The sequence below is a fragment of the Microtus oregoni genome, unplaced genomic scaffold, assembly GCF_018167655.1.
Source record: "Microtus oregoni isolate MIOR12 unplaced genomic scaffold, Mior012 000001F_ref0000356, whole genome shotgun sequence".
Lineage (NCBI taxonomy): Eukaryota > Metazoa > Chordata > Mammalia > Rodentia > Cricetidae > Microtus > Microtus oregoni.
Window position 1 is genome coordinate 93544612 of NW_024543060.1, and position 17523 is coordinate 93562134.

A 17523-nucleotide genomic window follows, 5' to 3' on the forward strand; every position below is an offset into this window, starting at 1 on the left:
TTGGTAGCCACACATGGCCAGGGTCTGCCATCCTGGACAGCATCGATGTGAACATCAGCAGTACAGAAAGTTTCACTGAGCAGAGTTCTGCTGGAAACCACCCTCACCGGTTTTCTTTCTGAGTTCTTTATCTCAGTATTTTTGGTTTTCTTTCTTTCAAAACAGTTATGCGGCTATTATAAGCTAGAAGTGACGGTGCCACAATCTTTAAACTCTGCCTGTGAAGTCACTGAGGCCCAGGGAAGTGGAATAGATTCACAATTGCACAGCTACCTAATAACACAGCCTGGTCCAGCATGCTTCTGGAGACACATCAGGTTTCCTGTGGAAGCACCAGGGGCTGTGGAATTCATTCCCCAAGCCTGTGTTTCAATAGTGGGGTTCTTGTGAGTCAGAGCTGAAAAAATCTACATAACCTCTCCTTTCTAACTGCCAATGGCAATGTAATGACAGTTCATGTATTTATGGCAAGGGAACCAGAATACCATCTTCCTGAAGCCAAGGCCCAGTGGCCAGGATATCAGAGAACACAGTGTGGGTGGCAAACTACCCTTGCTTTGCCCATCATGTGTGAGTGTATGTATGAGTATGAGTGTGTGTGTGTGTGTGTGTGTGTGTGTATGTCTGTGTGCATGCACACTTGTGTGCCATGGGGGGATCTGTACTAGACTACCACAAAGCGGGTAGCTCCCCACTTCTGAAGTTGTGGGCATTTTTCAGGGTCATTTATATCCTAGGCCCCATTATTACCCTACCCTGTAGGCAGTGATCAAGTTCTCATCCCAGAGATCCTCATCCTAACGTGTCAGGATAGGGTGAAGCCAGCTCTCCGGAGAACAGAGGCACATGCTAGTTTGTTTATTCCCACATATCTGTGTGGGAGACAGTGGGTCAGACATCCTACTGCTAGCAAGACCAGAGTCCTCAGCCTATGGTAGATGTCAGAAAAGACCTACGAGGTCAGGGTAGGGGGTTAACTAAGAAGCAGGGGACTGGTCTCTATAGAAGAGAAGCAGAGGCAGGTGGAAGCCAGCCTGGTCTATATGGCCAGTTGAGGGTCATCCAGGGCTACACAGAGGAACCCTCTGTTGAAAAACCAAGAGAGAGAGAGAGAAAGAAAGTTGAGTGCTTAAATGCTGAAGGGTGCTTAAATGCAAAGGAAGAGGGTCAGGTTGTGGGACAACAGGAAAATGAGTGATGGAGCCACATCCCTGGGCAGCAGGAGTAGCGAGGATAAGATGGGTGTTGTAGCACTTACAGTGGTTTGTGAGCAAGGTGGAGACCCTTCTACAAATAGTGCTTTTGCTCTGGCCTACACACTTGGACCTTAGCACTCTGCTTACAGCTCTGAAGCCTTCCAAGTCTCCGTCCTCAGCATGCTTGAGAAGAAGGCCAGCAAGTGTTCTATGGCATGTCACGCATGCCCCGGGGTACCACTAGCAGAAGTTATTGCCTTGCTTCATGCCCCTTAAATGGATAAATGGGTGGAAATATGAATAGCTCAATAAAAAAGTTGGATAGATGAAAGGGTGGAAGAGTGGATGGATGGATGGATGGATGGATGGATGGATGGATGGATGGGCTGACTGATTTACAAACAGTGACAAAGTGATAGATATATAGGTAGAAGTAGATAATAGGTGAATATATAGGTAGACAAAGATGGGTGGCTGGTTAGACAGATCAGTAGGTAAATTGATACATGGATGGATGAAGTAATAGATTCATTGACAAATCAATAGAGAGATGGCACATCGATCTGTCACTTATACACATGTCCTTTTGATTCTGTTTCTCTGGAAACTTTGATATACCCTGGATGTGTGTGCATGTGAACGCACATGTGCGTACTCACAGGGAAAGACTTAACTATAGGACAGGCCAGCAGGCAGAAGGCCTGGAGATAGATGGTGCTGTAGCCAAGTCTAAGGGTTCAGAGACAGAATCCCTTCGCCTCAAGAGTAGTGAGGTCCTTCCATGTTATGGAAGGCAACTGGCTCACTCAGCATAAATAGATTTAAATGTTAATTCCAACAACAACAACAGGAACCACTCTATTGGCAGGCCAGCCAAACCTTGCACAGTAGGACTGTCACCATAGTAACCAGTCTACCTCTTCTTCTTACCATCTTCCTGGTGTGCAAAGATACAGCAAGATTGTGTGGCGATTGCTATAGAAACTAATCTATGACCTGCGAGCTGCTTTTTCTCCGTTCCCTGTATCGCTGGAACTGCAAGCTTCCTAAACCATAGTCAAACACTGAAACTCCTCTCCAGTCTGAGAAAGTCTCAGCAAATAGCAAGAACAAAAAGTCAGGGCCACAAGGCTTAACGACGGAGAGCTGTAGCAACCACAGACGCTTGCTTCCATGTGAAGAGAAAGCTGGAGCAGCCCTCTGAGCAGCTCCAGGTGGCCACGCATTTTCCTCCAGCAAAGAGACAGATGAGGGAGGCTGAAGATGATGTTGGTGATGAAAAACTATAGCCACAGCCACTGAGTTCCTGAGTTCACATGTCAGGGTGCATACGTGATCTCATTTGATCCTTTCTTATAGAAACACTATGTGTTCCCTGTGGCTACTCTAAAATCATGGCTGCAGATGTGGAGGCCACGGACAACACAATGGAACTCTAGAGAGGTGAATGAGCAGTTAAAGTGCTTGCTATATAGTTCCCCAGAATACCTACTTAAAGAACCGATAGGAAGCCAGATGTGGGGGCACATGCCTTTAATGCCAGTGCTCAAGAGGCAGAGGCAGATGGGAACTCTGCAAGTTTGGACCTAGCCTGGTCTGCATAGCAGATTCCAGGTCAGCCTGGGATAAACTATAAGACCCTGTCAGATAGATAGATAGATAGATAGATAGATAGATAGATAGATAGATAGAAAGAATATCTGGGTGGGCATGATGGCCGCCTATAATTCTAGTGTGTGGAAGGTGGGCAGGGAATTTTTAGAGCAGACTGGAGAGCTTTAGATTCAACAGGAGACCTTGCCTCAAAATATAAGGTGGAAGCAAATAAGGAAGATGCCTGAAGCCAACCTTGGGACTTCACCGTCACCTGCATCTGCACTACTCTACACACACACACACACACACACACACACACACACACACACACACTACTCCTACATACATATGCAAAAACTCCCTCAGAATTACACCCTTAGTATTCTGGAGACCAGATATCCAAACTCAGACCCTCTGTGATAATGCCAGAGTGTGACTCTATATGGGAGAATCCCATCTTCCAATCTTTCAAGCATCCTGTCTATGTCACTAACACCTTCATGGACTTCTCTACTTCTCCCCCTGACCATAGATCTGACCCTTTCTCAGTTCCCAGGCAACTCACTCTTCCAATAGAATCAATGACCTTTGGAATCAAAAAGAACTAAACAGACCAGTGTTGGCCAACAATGACCAGATATCAATAAAGTTTTATTGAAATAGCTAACTGCATTCATTTGGTTTTGTAGATGCTGTCTCACTATGGGGGCAGAGGTTATTAGAATGAGATAATTCGCTGCATCAGAGACCATATGGCCCATGAAGCCTAACACACTTTCTATCTGGCCATTCACGGAGGTGGTTGCCAGCCCACAAATTAAGCCATCTCACCTGAACCCACCCCGCTTTCCAAATGATACTAAGGGCTAAAATGGCATTAGCCAGAGCCAGAGTCATGGGTAAGTTCATGACAGACCCAGAACTGGAATTTGATGCTGCTGGATCACCAACCACAGTCCCTTTCATTCCCTGGCCTTCACGCTGTCAACAGATCTCTTCGTGGTTTCAGGGAGGGGCTGCATCTGTGCGTCTTGGCCCTGATGACTTTCCTGAGCTGACCTGCTGACTTGAGCCTGCAGAAGCCCATCTAGGCTTTCTCTTCCCTGTCAGAGTCTTTGCCCCACTCCACGTACATTGCCTGAAGCTACAATGAAGGCCACAGCACTGTTTGAGTGAACCATCCCCTCCCCTGTTCATCCAGGATGCTTACTTAGTTCATGACTTTGCTGTGTTCCAGAACAGCCGGGAAAGCAGGCTGAGAATACAGATGTCCAAAACCCAACTCGGCTCTATTGGTCCCACCCCATCCGCATCAATCTCGGGAGCCTCTGAAGGTGTCACCATTTCCTCCACGGGCTCTTGGTTTTAACTGACTGCCTTTAAATAAAACAAGGGGCCCCAATGAATCACGATCCTCTTTAAAATGTGCAGGAAGAGGGCTGGGTGATAGCTGGAGTTAAGCATTTTCTTTACAAGCATGGACACCTGAATTCAGTGCCCCAGGATTTTAAGAAAATAAATAAATAAACAAAGATCCAGGCATAATGGTGCATGCTTGTAATACTAGCCTACCTGGATCAGAAAGAGGCCCAGATCCCAATAACAGACTTTGCCTCAAAAAACAAAACAAAACAACAACAACAACAACAAAAACAAGGTGAGTGGATGATCTCTGGGAAGCACCACCAGTGGTTTTCTTTGTCTTCCACATGTACACACAAATACACTCACACACACACACACACACACACAGAGAGAGAGAGAGAGAGAGAGAGAGAGAGAGAGAGAGAGGCCATAATTTTTCCTGAGCATTCTCTACACCACTTGACTCGAAACACTAAATTTCCTTCCCATCACTATCTCTTTCAAAGAAAGCATCTCAAATAATATGATTTTGTCCCCTTTGAGCAGACAAGATAAGGTTTTTTAAATGAGTTGCTGGCACGGAATTCATGGGCTTATAAACTGCTGGTGTCGGATGACGGGAGAGAATAGGAACATAGGAAATTCCAGAGGAGGGCTGAACTTCTGGGCCTGAGAATTTTTATTCTGGGCTGGTCGGCTGGCTTGGTAGAGAAGCGACTTAGAAGTGGCAGGGCCCCTCTTTGGTATTCAGCAGGCACACTCTATGCTCCAGCCTCCAGCGTGAAAGGCAGCCGCACCAGAATAGCTTTATAATGGAGACTCCATCCACGAGGGACCAGGCTTGGGGACCAGTGAGAAAAGACAGGAGGAGGTTCACCTCTGAGAAGCCTGAGAACACCTAGGGGAGTTCTCTGAGCACCTGGGACTGGTTTCCAGCAGTGACTGAGACACAGGGACTGAAATAAACCCCGCTTCCCCTGGAGACAGTGGAATCCAATTTGATTTCAAGCCGGTGTGTTTATTGAGTGCCTGATTCAGTTTAGGTGATGGAGAGATGGGGAGAATAAGAGAGACAGGTTAAGTAGTAGGCGGATGCAGACAGAAATTCCCTGAGAGTCTGACCTCCGGCTCCCAGGACCAGAAACTTGATTTTCTTAGTATCAGTCAGTAAGAAATTGGTGAGTCTTCATGTTTCATGAGTTCAGTTTCATGAACAGACACTGAGGGCTTCCAGCCTGCTAGGCACTGTCCTGCAGCAGACGTAAGAGCAGTGAATTGAACAGCTCAGGTCTCTGCATGGATGGAATTAACATGCTAACGAGGCATCTGCAGAAGGAGTAAAGTCCTTCCAAGTGGGAACCACACGGCGGTGGTGTGTGTGGCACAATTATCAGGACAAGTGTTTAGGGAGGGCCGGGCTTGAGCTGTGGCAAAGGTTAAATAGAATACAGACTTCTGAAGAGATGCGGACCTTATGCACAGAGGCCTGAGCTGCGTGGTAGAAAATGAACATGACATGCCTTCAAAGACCCAAGACCAGGTCAGCGCCCCTGGAGTAGCGGGTGCATTCTGGGTAACAGAGTGCATGCTGGGAAGCAGAAGGAGAGAACGGTGAGATCATATGGGATAGCCGCAGAGAGACTGTGTAAACAAACAACTTAGGTCTGACTCTTAGTTCTGAAAACCTTCGGATCCCGGGCCGGGAAGGTTCCTTAACATCAGTAAACATTTAGAACATGTCATGGTCATGGTTAACCGAGATGAGAGTAAAAGATTGAGTCGTAATTTTTAACATCATGTCAATAGTCTGACTCTAGGAAAACTGGGATCTGGCACCAAAGCCTTGTGGGAAGCTCGCGACGTCAGTACTGTGAGAGGGAGCAGATGCCTTGTAAACGCTTTTTTGCATTCCTGTGGCTGTAGGTTCCTGCTTCCTTAAATCTGACACTCCAGGCACTCTTGCTTCCGTGGCCTCCATGCCTTGCCAAGAGGCAGGAAATCTGTAGGTCCACATAATACCATTCTCAAAGTATGGTCCACTTAAAATGAGAAGCCTGGGAAGTGCCTATTCAATTTACGTTTATTTTTTTAATTAATTGCATTTATTTATGAGGGTGCACAATGCCACGGTGTGCGTCATGTAGAGGCCAGAGGACAACTTTCAGGACTGGGTCCTCTGCTTCCACCATGTGGGAGGGTCCTCGGGATGAAGCTCTTGTCATCAAGTTTGGCAGCAAGTGACTTTGCCTGCTGGGTCATCTCTCCCATGCCTCAGACTGGGGACAGGCCAAGGAGCCTGCTTCTTAGTACCCTCCCCAGCCAGGCCATTCTCAATCCCTCCTTCAGTGACTCAGAGCAGTTCTTTGAGTGACATTCCTAGGTCAGCCACCTAGGTAGCAGGAACTGATTGAAAATGCCATTTCCTAGGTTCCTCTTCTAATCCAGCAAATCAAGACTGCTGCAGGTGGGACCAGCACTCTGCATTTTAACAAGCCATCCAGGGAGCTGGGGTGCACATTAAAAATTACCAAGGCCCAGCCTCATACTATCCCAACTAAATTCTGGAGGGGGACTCAAGTATTTTCCCACACTCCAGGATACAAATGTGAAAATCGACTATATAGTCCCTGGATGAAACGGAAGGCAGGCGCAAATCCACTTAGAAAGCTACGCTTGCCACAACTGGGTCCCCATGGCACACAGTGCACCCATTGGCTCCCACGGTGTCTGGGATGTGTGCAATGTCCCCAAGTCCAGCCTTGCTGGCTGTTCCTGGGCCCCAGCAGTCTTGCTTGTGAAGGTGAACTGTGCCTGGCTCCCATCCCGCTTTGGCAGATGCTCTGTGCCTTTCCATAGCCCGGTGCTAGCGCAGAACTGAGGCGAGAAGGAAGTCAACAAGCCTGGCAGGGATGGGAAGGGAGAGGGCCGAGAGTGCCTTGGATTGGGCTGGCAGTGTGAAGTAATACCAGGTGTCCATTGGCTTCCTCTGGCTCCCAGACCCTGCGCTAGAGCTTGAAGTGACTCATCTGTCTCCACGTGCACGTCTCTGGAAGGGACAGCACTCACAGCCGAGTAACACTGCATCCTTTGGTGGCCTCCGTAGCCCCCTTTCACAGATGAGGAAACCAAAGCCCAGAGAGTCTGCCCCAGGGTCACCAGTGGGGTCAGGATGTCTCCAAAGGCTCTCACACTCAGGAATTTCCAGGCAGGGTCTCTAGGAAAACCGGATGGGTGTGGGGGTGGAAGTCAGGATAGGGGTGGGATAAGGGTCTCCGTGAGTCGGGCTGGGTCTGAGCAGCCTTGATTCCTTGGCGGTCCTAACACATCCCCGCCTCCCTTCTCCTGCGCAGGCCCTTCCTCGTGCTGCCCCCTCTGATGGAGTGGATCCGAGTGGCGGTGGCGCATGCCGGCCACCGCCGCAGCTTTTCTATGGACAGCGACGATGTCCGCCAAGCGGCCCGGCTGCTGTTGCCAGGCGTGGACTGCGAGCCGCGCCAGCTCAAGTAGGTGGAGGGGGAGAGTGGGTGGGAGGCGACGGGCGTGGGGGGCGGGGAGGCGCAGGGACCCTGGGGGCGGGGACTGTGAGAATGGGTCCTGGGGCTATCTTTGGAGGAAGAAGCGGAGAGTCCCAAGCTTTGCTTGTGGATCTCAGCCACCAAGGCATACAGGCACTACACTCCCCCGCCCCCTTGCTGGCACCGAGTATCACCGTTACTGTTGCTGTTGACGCTCTGCTGGTTGAAATGGCAAACGGGGGGGGGGGGGGGGGGGGGCGGCTGAACTCCAAGGATCTGCTTGGGTCCCTGTGGATTACAGGATGCGGAGCGTCTTGTTCTTTCTGACTAGTCTGTTGGTAACCCTTCCATTTGTGTTCCTCTTCTTTTCCTCCTCTATACCCCTCTGTGAAATATTGGCGTCCTTACTTTCCTGACCAATCTTGGCAGAGTAAAATCTCTGTCTGGGAGCGCACCCTCTGTCTTCCCTCCAGCTTGAGGATGACATGAGCCTCCTTGACCGCTTCAGATTTATATATACCCCAGGGCTCCCCTGCAGCAAGGTGGGAATTACTCATGAACTGGCCAGGGCTCTCCTGCAGGGTCCTTGTTTGGTTTTTGTGGGTTTTTTTGTTTTTTGTTTTTATCTAAAAACAATGCAAATACATCAGCCAGCTCCTTCAGATGAGTCTTGCCCAGATCCAAATGCAAACAGCCCAAAAAAACAAATGTCACGGGAACACTTTCCCGACTCCCTCAAATGTTTTCTGGGTGACCATATCATTTTCAAATCTCCTCCCACCTCCTGATGTCAGACTATCCTCCCTTGGGAGTACTCCACCCCAAGCGGCAGGGATTTCTGCCCTAGCTGGATTTGATGGGAATGGAGGGAGGGGCCCACAAGGTTATTGCGGATCTGTCATATAAACCTTGCCTCATGAAGATGCAGAATGACTTCTCAGCCCAAGTACACAAAGGGTTGATCAGAGTCAAAACCACTAGTGTGTGTCCAACGCTAACCATATGCTGAGCCCCGACTTTAAGTGCTTGGTATAGATTAGTACCCAGGCAGTGCTCCCCAAGCCCTGTGAAGCATGCGGCTGTTATGCCCACTTCGCAGATAAGGAAGCTGAGGTACTGATAGATCAGGCAGCATGTCTGAGGTAACTGACCTGGTAAGCCATCAAGATGTAAATTCCAGCAGCCTGGCAGTCCGTGGGTTGAGTTCAAGCCACTGCGTGTTTCTGCCTTGAGGTTTCTTTAGTCAGAAACCTGAGCCTTTGGGACCCATGATTCATACAATGTCACTAGAATAACAGCATGTCCAGGGAGACACTGTGTGAGCATGTTCTATGTGGTGGCTATAGCCAGAAACAGGACACTTGTACCAGCAACCTGCTTTCTTAGTCCCTTCAGCTACCTAGTGAGATTAACATGACCGTCCACTCCTGTAGCCTAGGCAGCCACTGTGGCACAGAAGTACCAGGGAAGGCTTTAGACAAAAAAAGCCCAGCCTCTGGCTACCAGACTCATTCCCACCACTTCTGCTCACCATCCCCAGATTGTGATGTCCTGATGCTCCCGCTCTCTTTGTTGCCGTACGCTCTAGCCTGCATTGGTGACCAGAAAAGTAAGGTGTTTCCTGGTTTCTTACTGAAAAAGCAGGCTTTGCTCGTCATGCTCTCAGGAGACTCCCATAGCTCAAAAGTTACAAACCTGGGCCCCAGGGTCCCGTTGCTTGGGCCCAGATGCCTCTGCCATGGCTAATTAATTGCACCACTAGTTAATTAACTTCTTTGAACCTTCATTTGCCCAAGAGTAACATGGAGACAGTAATAGTAATGACAGCCCCCTCCCCAGGTGGGTGTAAACAGAGGGCAAGGTCATAAGTGTGAAACATGGCTACAGTGTTCACAAAGAAGAAGTCACTCTAGCTCGTGTCCCCAAGTCTCCAGAACCCCTGAAACACTGAGGGGAACCCCTCCGTACTGATTAGTAATCTTGGGTGGCCTTTAACATATTCAAGTGCCTTAAAAAACAGAGGAGAAAATCACCGTGCCTGAGACTGGGTAATTCCCAGTATCACACAGGTATTAAGTGAAAGACTTGGGAGCTGAGCAGAAAACACAGGCACCCACAGGCATCAGCGTTTGCAGTACGAGCTCAGTCCCAGGAGTTCTGCAGCCAGCTATGGTGTCTCTTCCCAGCAACAGAAACCCTAACAATGTGTGAGGATTTATGTAGGTTTTGGGTAAAGACTGCGTCATTTCATATACAAGACATGAGTAGCCAATGATCCCCTCTAGGGGATCCTGGGGCACATCACCCATGAAGTCAGAAGACAGCTATGTCCAGCTATATCATTTCCACCTGCCCCCCTCCCAACCTAGACCTTGCCCAGTCTATGAGAGGATGCTAGAACCCTCTTCTGGGGCTCTGTTATTTATCAGAACTTCAGAGCCTGGATGTGAGCCTCCAGGGAGCCCTTCTTCCCTGTCCCCTTCACCCAGCACAAGGCGAGGTCTGATGACCACGTGTGTCATTCTGAAAATCACACTAAGAGTCCATGTTGGCATCTCTTTGGTTTGTCACCACATTAGAATTCATACTAAACCTGTATAGACAATTTTGTCACTCTCCCCTAAATAATAGAGCATAATTGCTTTTTATATAGCATCTACATTATAACAGGTATTATAAATAATCCACATAGAACTTAATGTACATATAGATGATATGCAGGATCTATACAAATATCGTTCTGCTTTGTAGAAGGGATATCAGCATCTCTGGATTTTTTTTTTGGTTTTGGGGGTTTTTTGGTTTTGTTTGTTTGTTTGTTTGTTTTGGTTTTTCAAGACAGGGTTTCTCTGTAGCTTTGGAGCCTGTCCTAGAACTAGCTATTGTAGACCAAGCTGACCTCGAACTCACAGAGATCTGCCTGCCTCTGCCTCCTGAGTGCTGGGATTAAAGGTGTGCACCACCACCGCCCGGGTTGAATTTTGTTATTTTTAGGGGATCCTGGGTTCAATCTCCTGTGAGTACTGATGGATGACTTCATAGGATTTCATTGATTTCCCCAAATAATAAATGTGAAATGTCCTGGCACATGGCTCATTGGTGAGCACCTGCCTATCCTAAACAAGGCTCTGGATTCCGTCTTTAGCATATATAGATAGACAGGCAGATAGAAAGTAAAATTTACAAAATGCTAGAAACTTATAAAAACTAGGGGAAAAAATCAGTACATAAAAAAAGATTCCCTGTTTTTCTGTAGAATCCAATCTCATTTCATCATTTAATATGCTGTGAAGCAGGAATTACCATCTCCCTCATGCAGGTAGCAGGATCAGAGAAAAATGTTTTCATTCTGACATTCAGCAGAGACACCAGAGACCTACGCTGTGTCTTATGCTGATCATCTCTGCAGCGCGTATGTAGCCATCCCCAACAACTGTGCAAAGCACACTCATCCCATTTTACAGAGAAGAAAGCTGGGGCTCAGAGGGGTTCCCGAATGCGCCTGAAGACACACAGCCGTTGTGAACGAGGGCTGATCTGTCCTGCCAGACATTCAACTTAGAACTTGTCAGATGGACTTGGGACCTCTGGTTCTGAGTCAGAGCTGGGCTCCCCTGTCTTAAAGCAGAACAAGCGGGAAGGGGTGAGGGTCATGTGTTCTAACAAATGCAGGAGCGTGGCATTGGTGCCGAAGTGTCCGTGGCATTAGCACATGTAATTGCCTACCGGCTGGAGAAAGATGACATGGAACCCAGTCAGAAAGGACCAGCCTGGTCCAGGAGGTCTGGTACCCATTTGTCACTGAATCTTCAGAGTGACCTTGCCAGAAATCTTCTGTGTCTCCCTCAGCTACAGTCAGCCTTGCCACGGAGATCAGATATTCCATGTGGCCACAGTCTCTGAGCTCAGGGGAGCCCGTTTATTCTTCCTTAATGAAGTAGCGGATCGCCTAAACTGCAGAGCCAGGCTTTTGTTTCCTCCAGTTCTTTGGGAGGTGAGGGAGTGGGGGAGCTACAGAGAGGAATGAAAGAACGGTTAACGCGTCTTGGCAGGGTTTGTATGCTTTCTTGATGATTGGTTTTGAAACCCTTCAAAAATACAAAGATAAATGCTGTTGTTTTCCTCCTCTTGGAATGAGGTAGGTTTCCGGCTCTGGAGTGAAGGCTGAATTCAAAAACAAAGGCAGCCAGGTATGCTCAGATCCTCTCAGCAGCACCTAGCAAGAAGACTGGGGGCCATGGGTACTGTGCTCTCCTCTTAAGAACAGTTAATCCTTCTTGGAGAGGGCTGAGCTGTTTGAAAGTGGAAAAGCTCAAGACATAGAAGGGGCCGAGTGTCCAACTGGGACTTGGGAGACCTGATAATTTCCGTGCTTACCTTTGCTTTTCCGTGGTATTTCTAGAGCACCGGCATGCCTAGCCCCACGGTGTGTTCTCATCTAGGTCTGGTGCATCTGTCAGGTGGCCTGGGGGAACTCACTACCCCTATCCCTTGCAAAAATGAGAATGGTCACTGCTTCAGGGCCAGCTGACCATGACAGAGGCCTGGGGCTAAGGCTAACGATTCACACCTGTAGCTTTCAACCTTTCTCAGACCTTCTAAGAGTCCCGAGAGACTCTTCTAAGGCTGGCATGTTTTATGATTTGTTTGAGGTGGCCAAACTGGGCTCCAGAGTGAAGGTTGTGTCACAAGAATGCTGGCCCTGAAGTGCAGCTGAAGTCCAGGTTCATGGATGGTGTGTGTGCTCATGCCTGAAGAGCCCATACCAAAGACCATTGGTTGAGAACCTTGGCCTCAGAAAAATATGGAGTAGTTCTTTCTCAGCGTCGGGGGGGGGGGGGGCGAGTTTCAGGACCCCCATAGATACCAAACCCTATGGATGCTCAAGTCCTCTATAAAATGACATATTGTTTACATCTGCCTGTTAAAAATCTCCTATATACTTTAAATCATCTCTAGCTGATTTGCATTTTTTCAATATGCAAACACTTTCCGAACCGTATTGTGTAGAAAATCTGTATGCTGTAGAGTTTCTTAGGAACATCTTTGAGTTGTGGCTGGCCAGCTCCTTGGATCCATACACACAGAAGGTCTAGTGTGGGATCTTAATGGTACCAGATGCTATTACAGGCTTGCAGGAATCAGGATCATCAGAAATTTTCTACCAGTGGGAAGATGCAGCCACTAAACAGAAGTAAGCAATTGAGCCAGGTGATATCAGACACAATCTTAGCACTACCAAGAAAGTAGAACTGGGCATCAGGCAGAAGTAAATTGATGTGAGAGAGATATGTGGATTAGGTGTTCACAAGTGGCCTGGAGACTCCAAGGAAACTCCAGTTTTAAAGGGGTTCAGCTCTTAGGGTGTGGGGCTCATGGAGAAAGCATGGATCTGGGACCTGTACACCCACAGTCACGCCCTTACAGATCCCTGAATCCCAGCCACGGGCCCTCTACTTTCTTCTTTAAAAGTCACCAGCAGAGATCAAGCACCTGGGCCTTCTCTCGGTGGGGCCCGGATTCCTTCCACCTTGGCAGTCTGCTCTCTCTCCTCCTGAGTGTCCTTGTCTGTCCCTGCCTGGAGGAAGTTGTCATCTATCTCCCTGCAGATTCATAGCTGGGCAGCCACGGATGTGCAGCGTTGGCAGGCCAGTCCCTGCTTCACCTCCTAGAGAAGACATCAGACTTAGTGACCCAATTGAGCCACTGCCTCCCAAGTGCTGATGCCAATGCATTAGCGCCTTCTGGAACACAGAATGCTGCCTTCTCCCTGGTCTTAGGGGACTGCCTTTGGGGCTCATCTGTCCTCCAGTATCACAGTCAGGGACAGGTCAAAGAAGCTGCTCAGGATGTCAAACTAGCCAGACAGACTGACACTCAGCAAATACCTAAAGAACATCTACCCCGTGACGGTCCTACTAGGCTCTCATCTGGGCAAAAGATGAACGGAGACATCCAGTAATAATTAGCACAAACCAAGATGACCAGTCAGGAGAGACCCAGGCCAGGGAGCTGCTGTGATCTTCCTGCAGGGACTCTTTGATCTGTATCCTGAAGAGGAAACAGGAATGTACCAGTCTGAAAAGGGGGGAGAGAGGAAGTAAGGGGTTTAGAGAATTCTGCCAGTGAAGGGAATTTTATTCCCCTGACAAAGAACTGTGAGCTGTCACTAATGGTAAAACAGGGAAAACATCAGATGTATAATTTAGAGACAGCATGGAGGATGAACCGAGGCAGGCAGGGGTCTTGAACCCTGGAGTAAAGTGCTCCAGGTGAGAAGCTGACAGCAAGAACTCAAACTGAGCATGGTGGTACAGTCTTATGGTCATGTACTCAGAAGATGGATAGAGAAGAATCAGTTCGGGTCCTCAGCTGCGTCTTGAGTTCAAGGCCGGCCAAGGCTGCATGAGACCCTGTCTCAAGGAGAAGTGGGAGAAGGAGGGTTAGGGAGAAAGGGAGGGGAAGAAAGAGAAGGAAGAAGACATAATCAGCTGAGGGGTTCTGATGAAAGAAGCCTTTGTTCAGGGAGACCCTAACAAAATGTGTACTGAATGCATGTGGATGAGAACTTCAAGGACTTACAAAAAGGAGCCAGCGTAGGAGACATTGGCTATAAAGGGCCACCAGGGCCTGGCAGTCGGGAAACCATTAGTGGCCCCTGCAGTGGCACTTTAGAGCAGCCTGGTGTGGGAGGAAGCCAGACTGCAGGCGGCAGACAGTTTGCCAATACTTGGGATGTGTCCTGAAAGCACATTGGACATATTTGGCGCTTACAGCGACGAAAGAGAACCACATCTTAAGTGGCATTTGGGGCTCATTTCCAGACTAGGACTCCACATCCAGGCTAGCAGTTGGAGGACATCTAGTTTTCAATATGGGATTTGTCGTCTTGGGGAACAGGAATGTATTTATTTTTTAATAATTCTTGGCCCACTCTTGACTCTCTTAGATTTCTGTATACCCCACAGATTTGCTCACATGCCAGCAAACCTCCCAAGCAAAACTCTGGTTGACAGAATTGGTTATACAGGATCTTTCTCTTCCATGGTGGTAGGTCAGGTAATAAGGATTTCCTGCAGAAAACTCAGTATAAGCCAGGGCAGAGGGGCTTCCAGCCACAGTAGGGAGCCAGTCCCCTCTGCAATTGTGGGTTCCTGCTCACAGGTGCTGTGTTCTCCAGGTTCACTGTCTGCTCATCAACTCATTAGATCACCAGCCTGACTGTGAACTACCCTACATGGGTGAGTTCCTGTGTCTTTTCTGTTAGTCATGAAAAATGAGAGGGACACTCTCACCTGTGGGGGAAACTGAGGCATGTAACCAACAAAGAAAATAAGAGTAGCCACAACTCATATCATTTTTGCGTTTCTCTCTCCCTCCGACTCTCACTCTCCCCCTCCCCCTTTCATATGTCGAGTGTATGTGCATGTCATCTATATTTGCGTGTATGGACCTGTGAGGGGGTGCACAACACACATGTGTGTACTTTGTGGACATTGATGGGTATCCTTTCTCAATCATTCTTCTTGCTTTTTGAGAGATTCTCCCATTGAACCTGGAGCTCACTGATTTGCCTAGACTGGTTGGGAAGCAAGCTCTGGGAACACGCTAATCTTGACCTTCCAGTGGTGGGATTACAGGCACTCACCCCTCAGCCCATGGGTGCTGAGGATCCAAACTCAGGTTGCCATGTTTGCATGGCAAACACCTTTTTAAGTGACACATCTCTCCAGTTTGCCTTAGATTTCTAAGAAAGCCATCGATAGCCTTTGTAGGAAGACCTGGTCACGATATAATTTCTCATGCTCTGTTCATTCTCCCCCAGTTCTGTGAGTAGTCTGGTTCTTCATACCAGAGGGAGCCCAAGCCCCAGCAGGTTGTGAAACTTGCCTGAGGCCTCTCTCTCTCTCTCTCTCTCTCTCTCTCTCTCTCTCTCTCTCTCTCTCTCTCTCTCTCTCCTAGAATCCCTCTTCTGGAATGGCAACTCCAATCAGAGGCGTGATGGGAAATGGGAAAGTTCCTTTTTTCCTAATAGTCCATAGCTCTTGTTAAAAAGTTCAGCCACCAGACTCAACTTCTCTTAGGAGAAGTTCTCAGCTTTGGTCAAGTATAGAGCTCTTTACAAAGATAGTACTGTTCTCCAAGTAGCAGAGAAAAAAAAATGGGAACGGCACACCCTCACTAGCAATCCTGGAGATACAATTCGAAACAATGGTTGGGCATGCATTTCGTATCTTTCTAATGAAAAACAAACAAATGAATGAAAAGCACCTGGCCAAAAAAAGAAAAAAAAAAAACACCCACTTTGCAGGCCTGACAACCTGAGTCCCCAGAGCCCATGTCACCGCTGGATATGGGATGTGGCAGTACTGTAATCCCAGCACTCCTACTTAGAGATAGGACAAAGCGGAGACAGGAGCATCTCCCAGCTAGTCTGGAGGGAATGGAAGAAACAAAAAAGACCCAGCCTCAACGAGGTAGGTTGTAGAGCCAGCCCGTGAAAGTCACCCCCTGACCTCTACCTGAATGCTGCAATGCACACACACACACACACACACACACACACACAATTCTTTTAAAAGTCTGGTATTATGCTACCTGATTTGGATGAAGATATAGAGTAAGGAGAACTCTTAGACACCACCGGAAGCGACTCCAAATCTACATTCAAGTAAACTTGTAAACACATAATTCTGCTGTTACATCTATATGCTAGGAAAATGCTTCTATGTGGAAATGAGGAGACATAAACAAGGATGCGCATAGATGCAGTACTTATAACGAGAGAGAGAGAGAGAGAGAGCGAGAGAGAGAGAGAGAGAGAGAGAGCAAGCTGTCTGTCTCCAGGCAAATGGATAAATTGTGGGACGCTCATTTAATGAAAAGGCAAGTAGCAATGGAAATAAATGAACCAGATTTATGTGGTTATTGCATGAGTTACTTAATGAATATTGCACAAAACAACAACAACAAAAAGCAAGTTGAAGAAGGATTTATACAGAATCCTAACTTTTATGTAAAAGAGCTTATGTAGTGTTAGGAAATCCTGAGAGTAAGACAAGGAATAAATCCTAGACAGAGGCAAGATCTGGGGGAGTCTTCTCAGCAAGCGAGCAATGATGGCGGGATCCATGGTGTTCCGGGGGCCTTTGCTTGTCCTGACATGCTCTGCTTTTCATTTGATTGGATGATGAGCAGGTAGGTCACTGCGATATTCATCTATGTTGTATGTTCCTAAAATAATTAGTTAGCAGCAAAAGTTATCTACATAGCCAGCCCTTTTCACATGCAGAAGGCCAGCCCCTGGTTAATAACCATTTTTTAAGAAATGGTTCAAGAAAGTTGAGAAACACTCTCTTAAAGAAAATTAAACAGATTTTTAAAAAAAAATCTGAGGGGTTAGAGAGATGACTCAACCACTAAAAGACTATACTTCTCTTTCAGAAAATGTAGTCAGTTCCCAGTTCACATGGCAGCTCACAGCTCCCTGTAACTCCAGGTCCAGAGGACCCGATGCCCTCCTCTGGTCTCCGTGGGCATCAGGAACACACACACACACACACGCACATATATATGGCTATATATATATATATATATATATATATGTCAGCAAAGCACACATATACATAAGATAAAAATAAGTAAATCTGAAAAACGTTCTCAGTGCTTTTCGCATCCTAAATTTTTTTTTGTAAATTTCACAGAGCAGGCCATCCATGGCTGGAGAGATGGCTCAGTGGTTAAGAGTACTGGTTGTGCTTCCAGAGGACGCAGGTTCAATTCCCAGCACCTGCAGAGCTGCTCACAGCCATCTGTAGCCCCAGTTCCTGAATCCCTAATGCCCTCTTCTG

The 17523-nt window shown here is 47.7% G+C and overlaps 1 protein-coding gene across 3 annotated transcripts in view; it reads left to right on the forward strand.

Moving 5' to 3' along the window:
* Positions 1-17523, forward strand: part of Btbd11 (BTB domain containing 11) — a 238809-nt gene that overhangs the window by 178021 nt on the left and 43265 nt on the right. For all 3 annotated transcript variants that reach the window (XM_041674693.1, XM_041674710.1, XM_041674702.1), the window contains exon 4: positions 7508-7660. In XM_041674693.1, coding sequence (XP_041530627.1) covers positions 7508-7660 — 153 coding nt within the window. The remainder of the gene's footprint in view (positions 1-7507; positions 7661-17523) is intronic.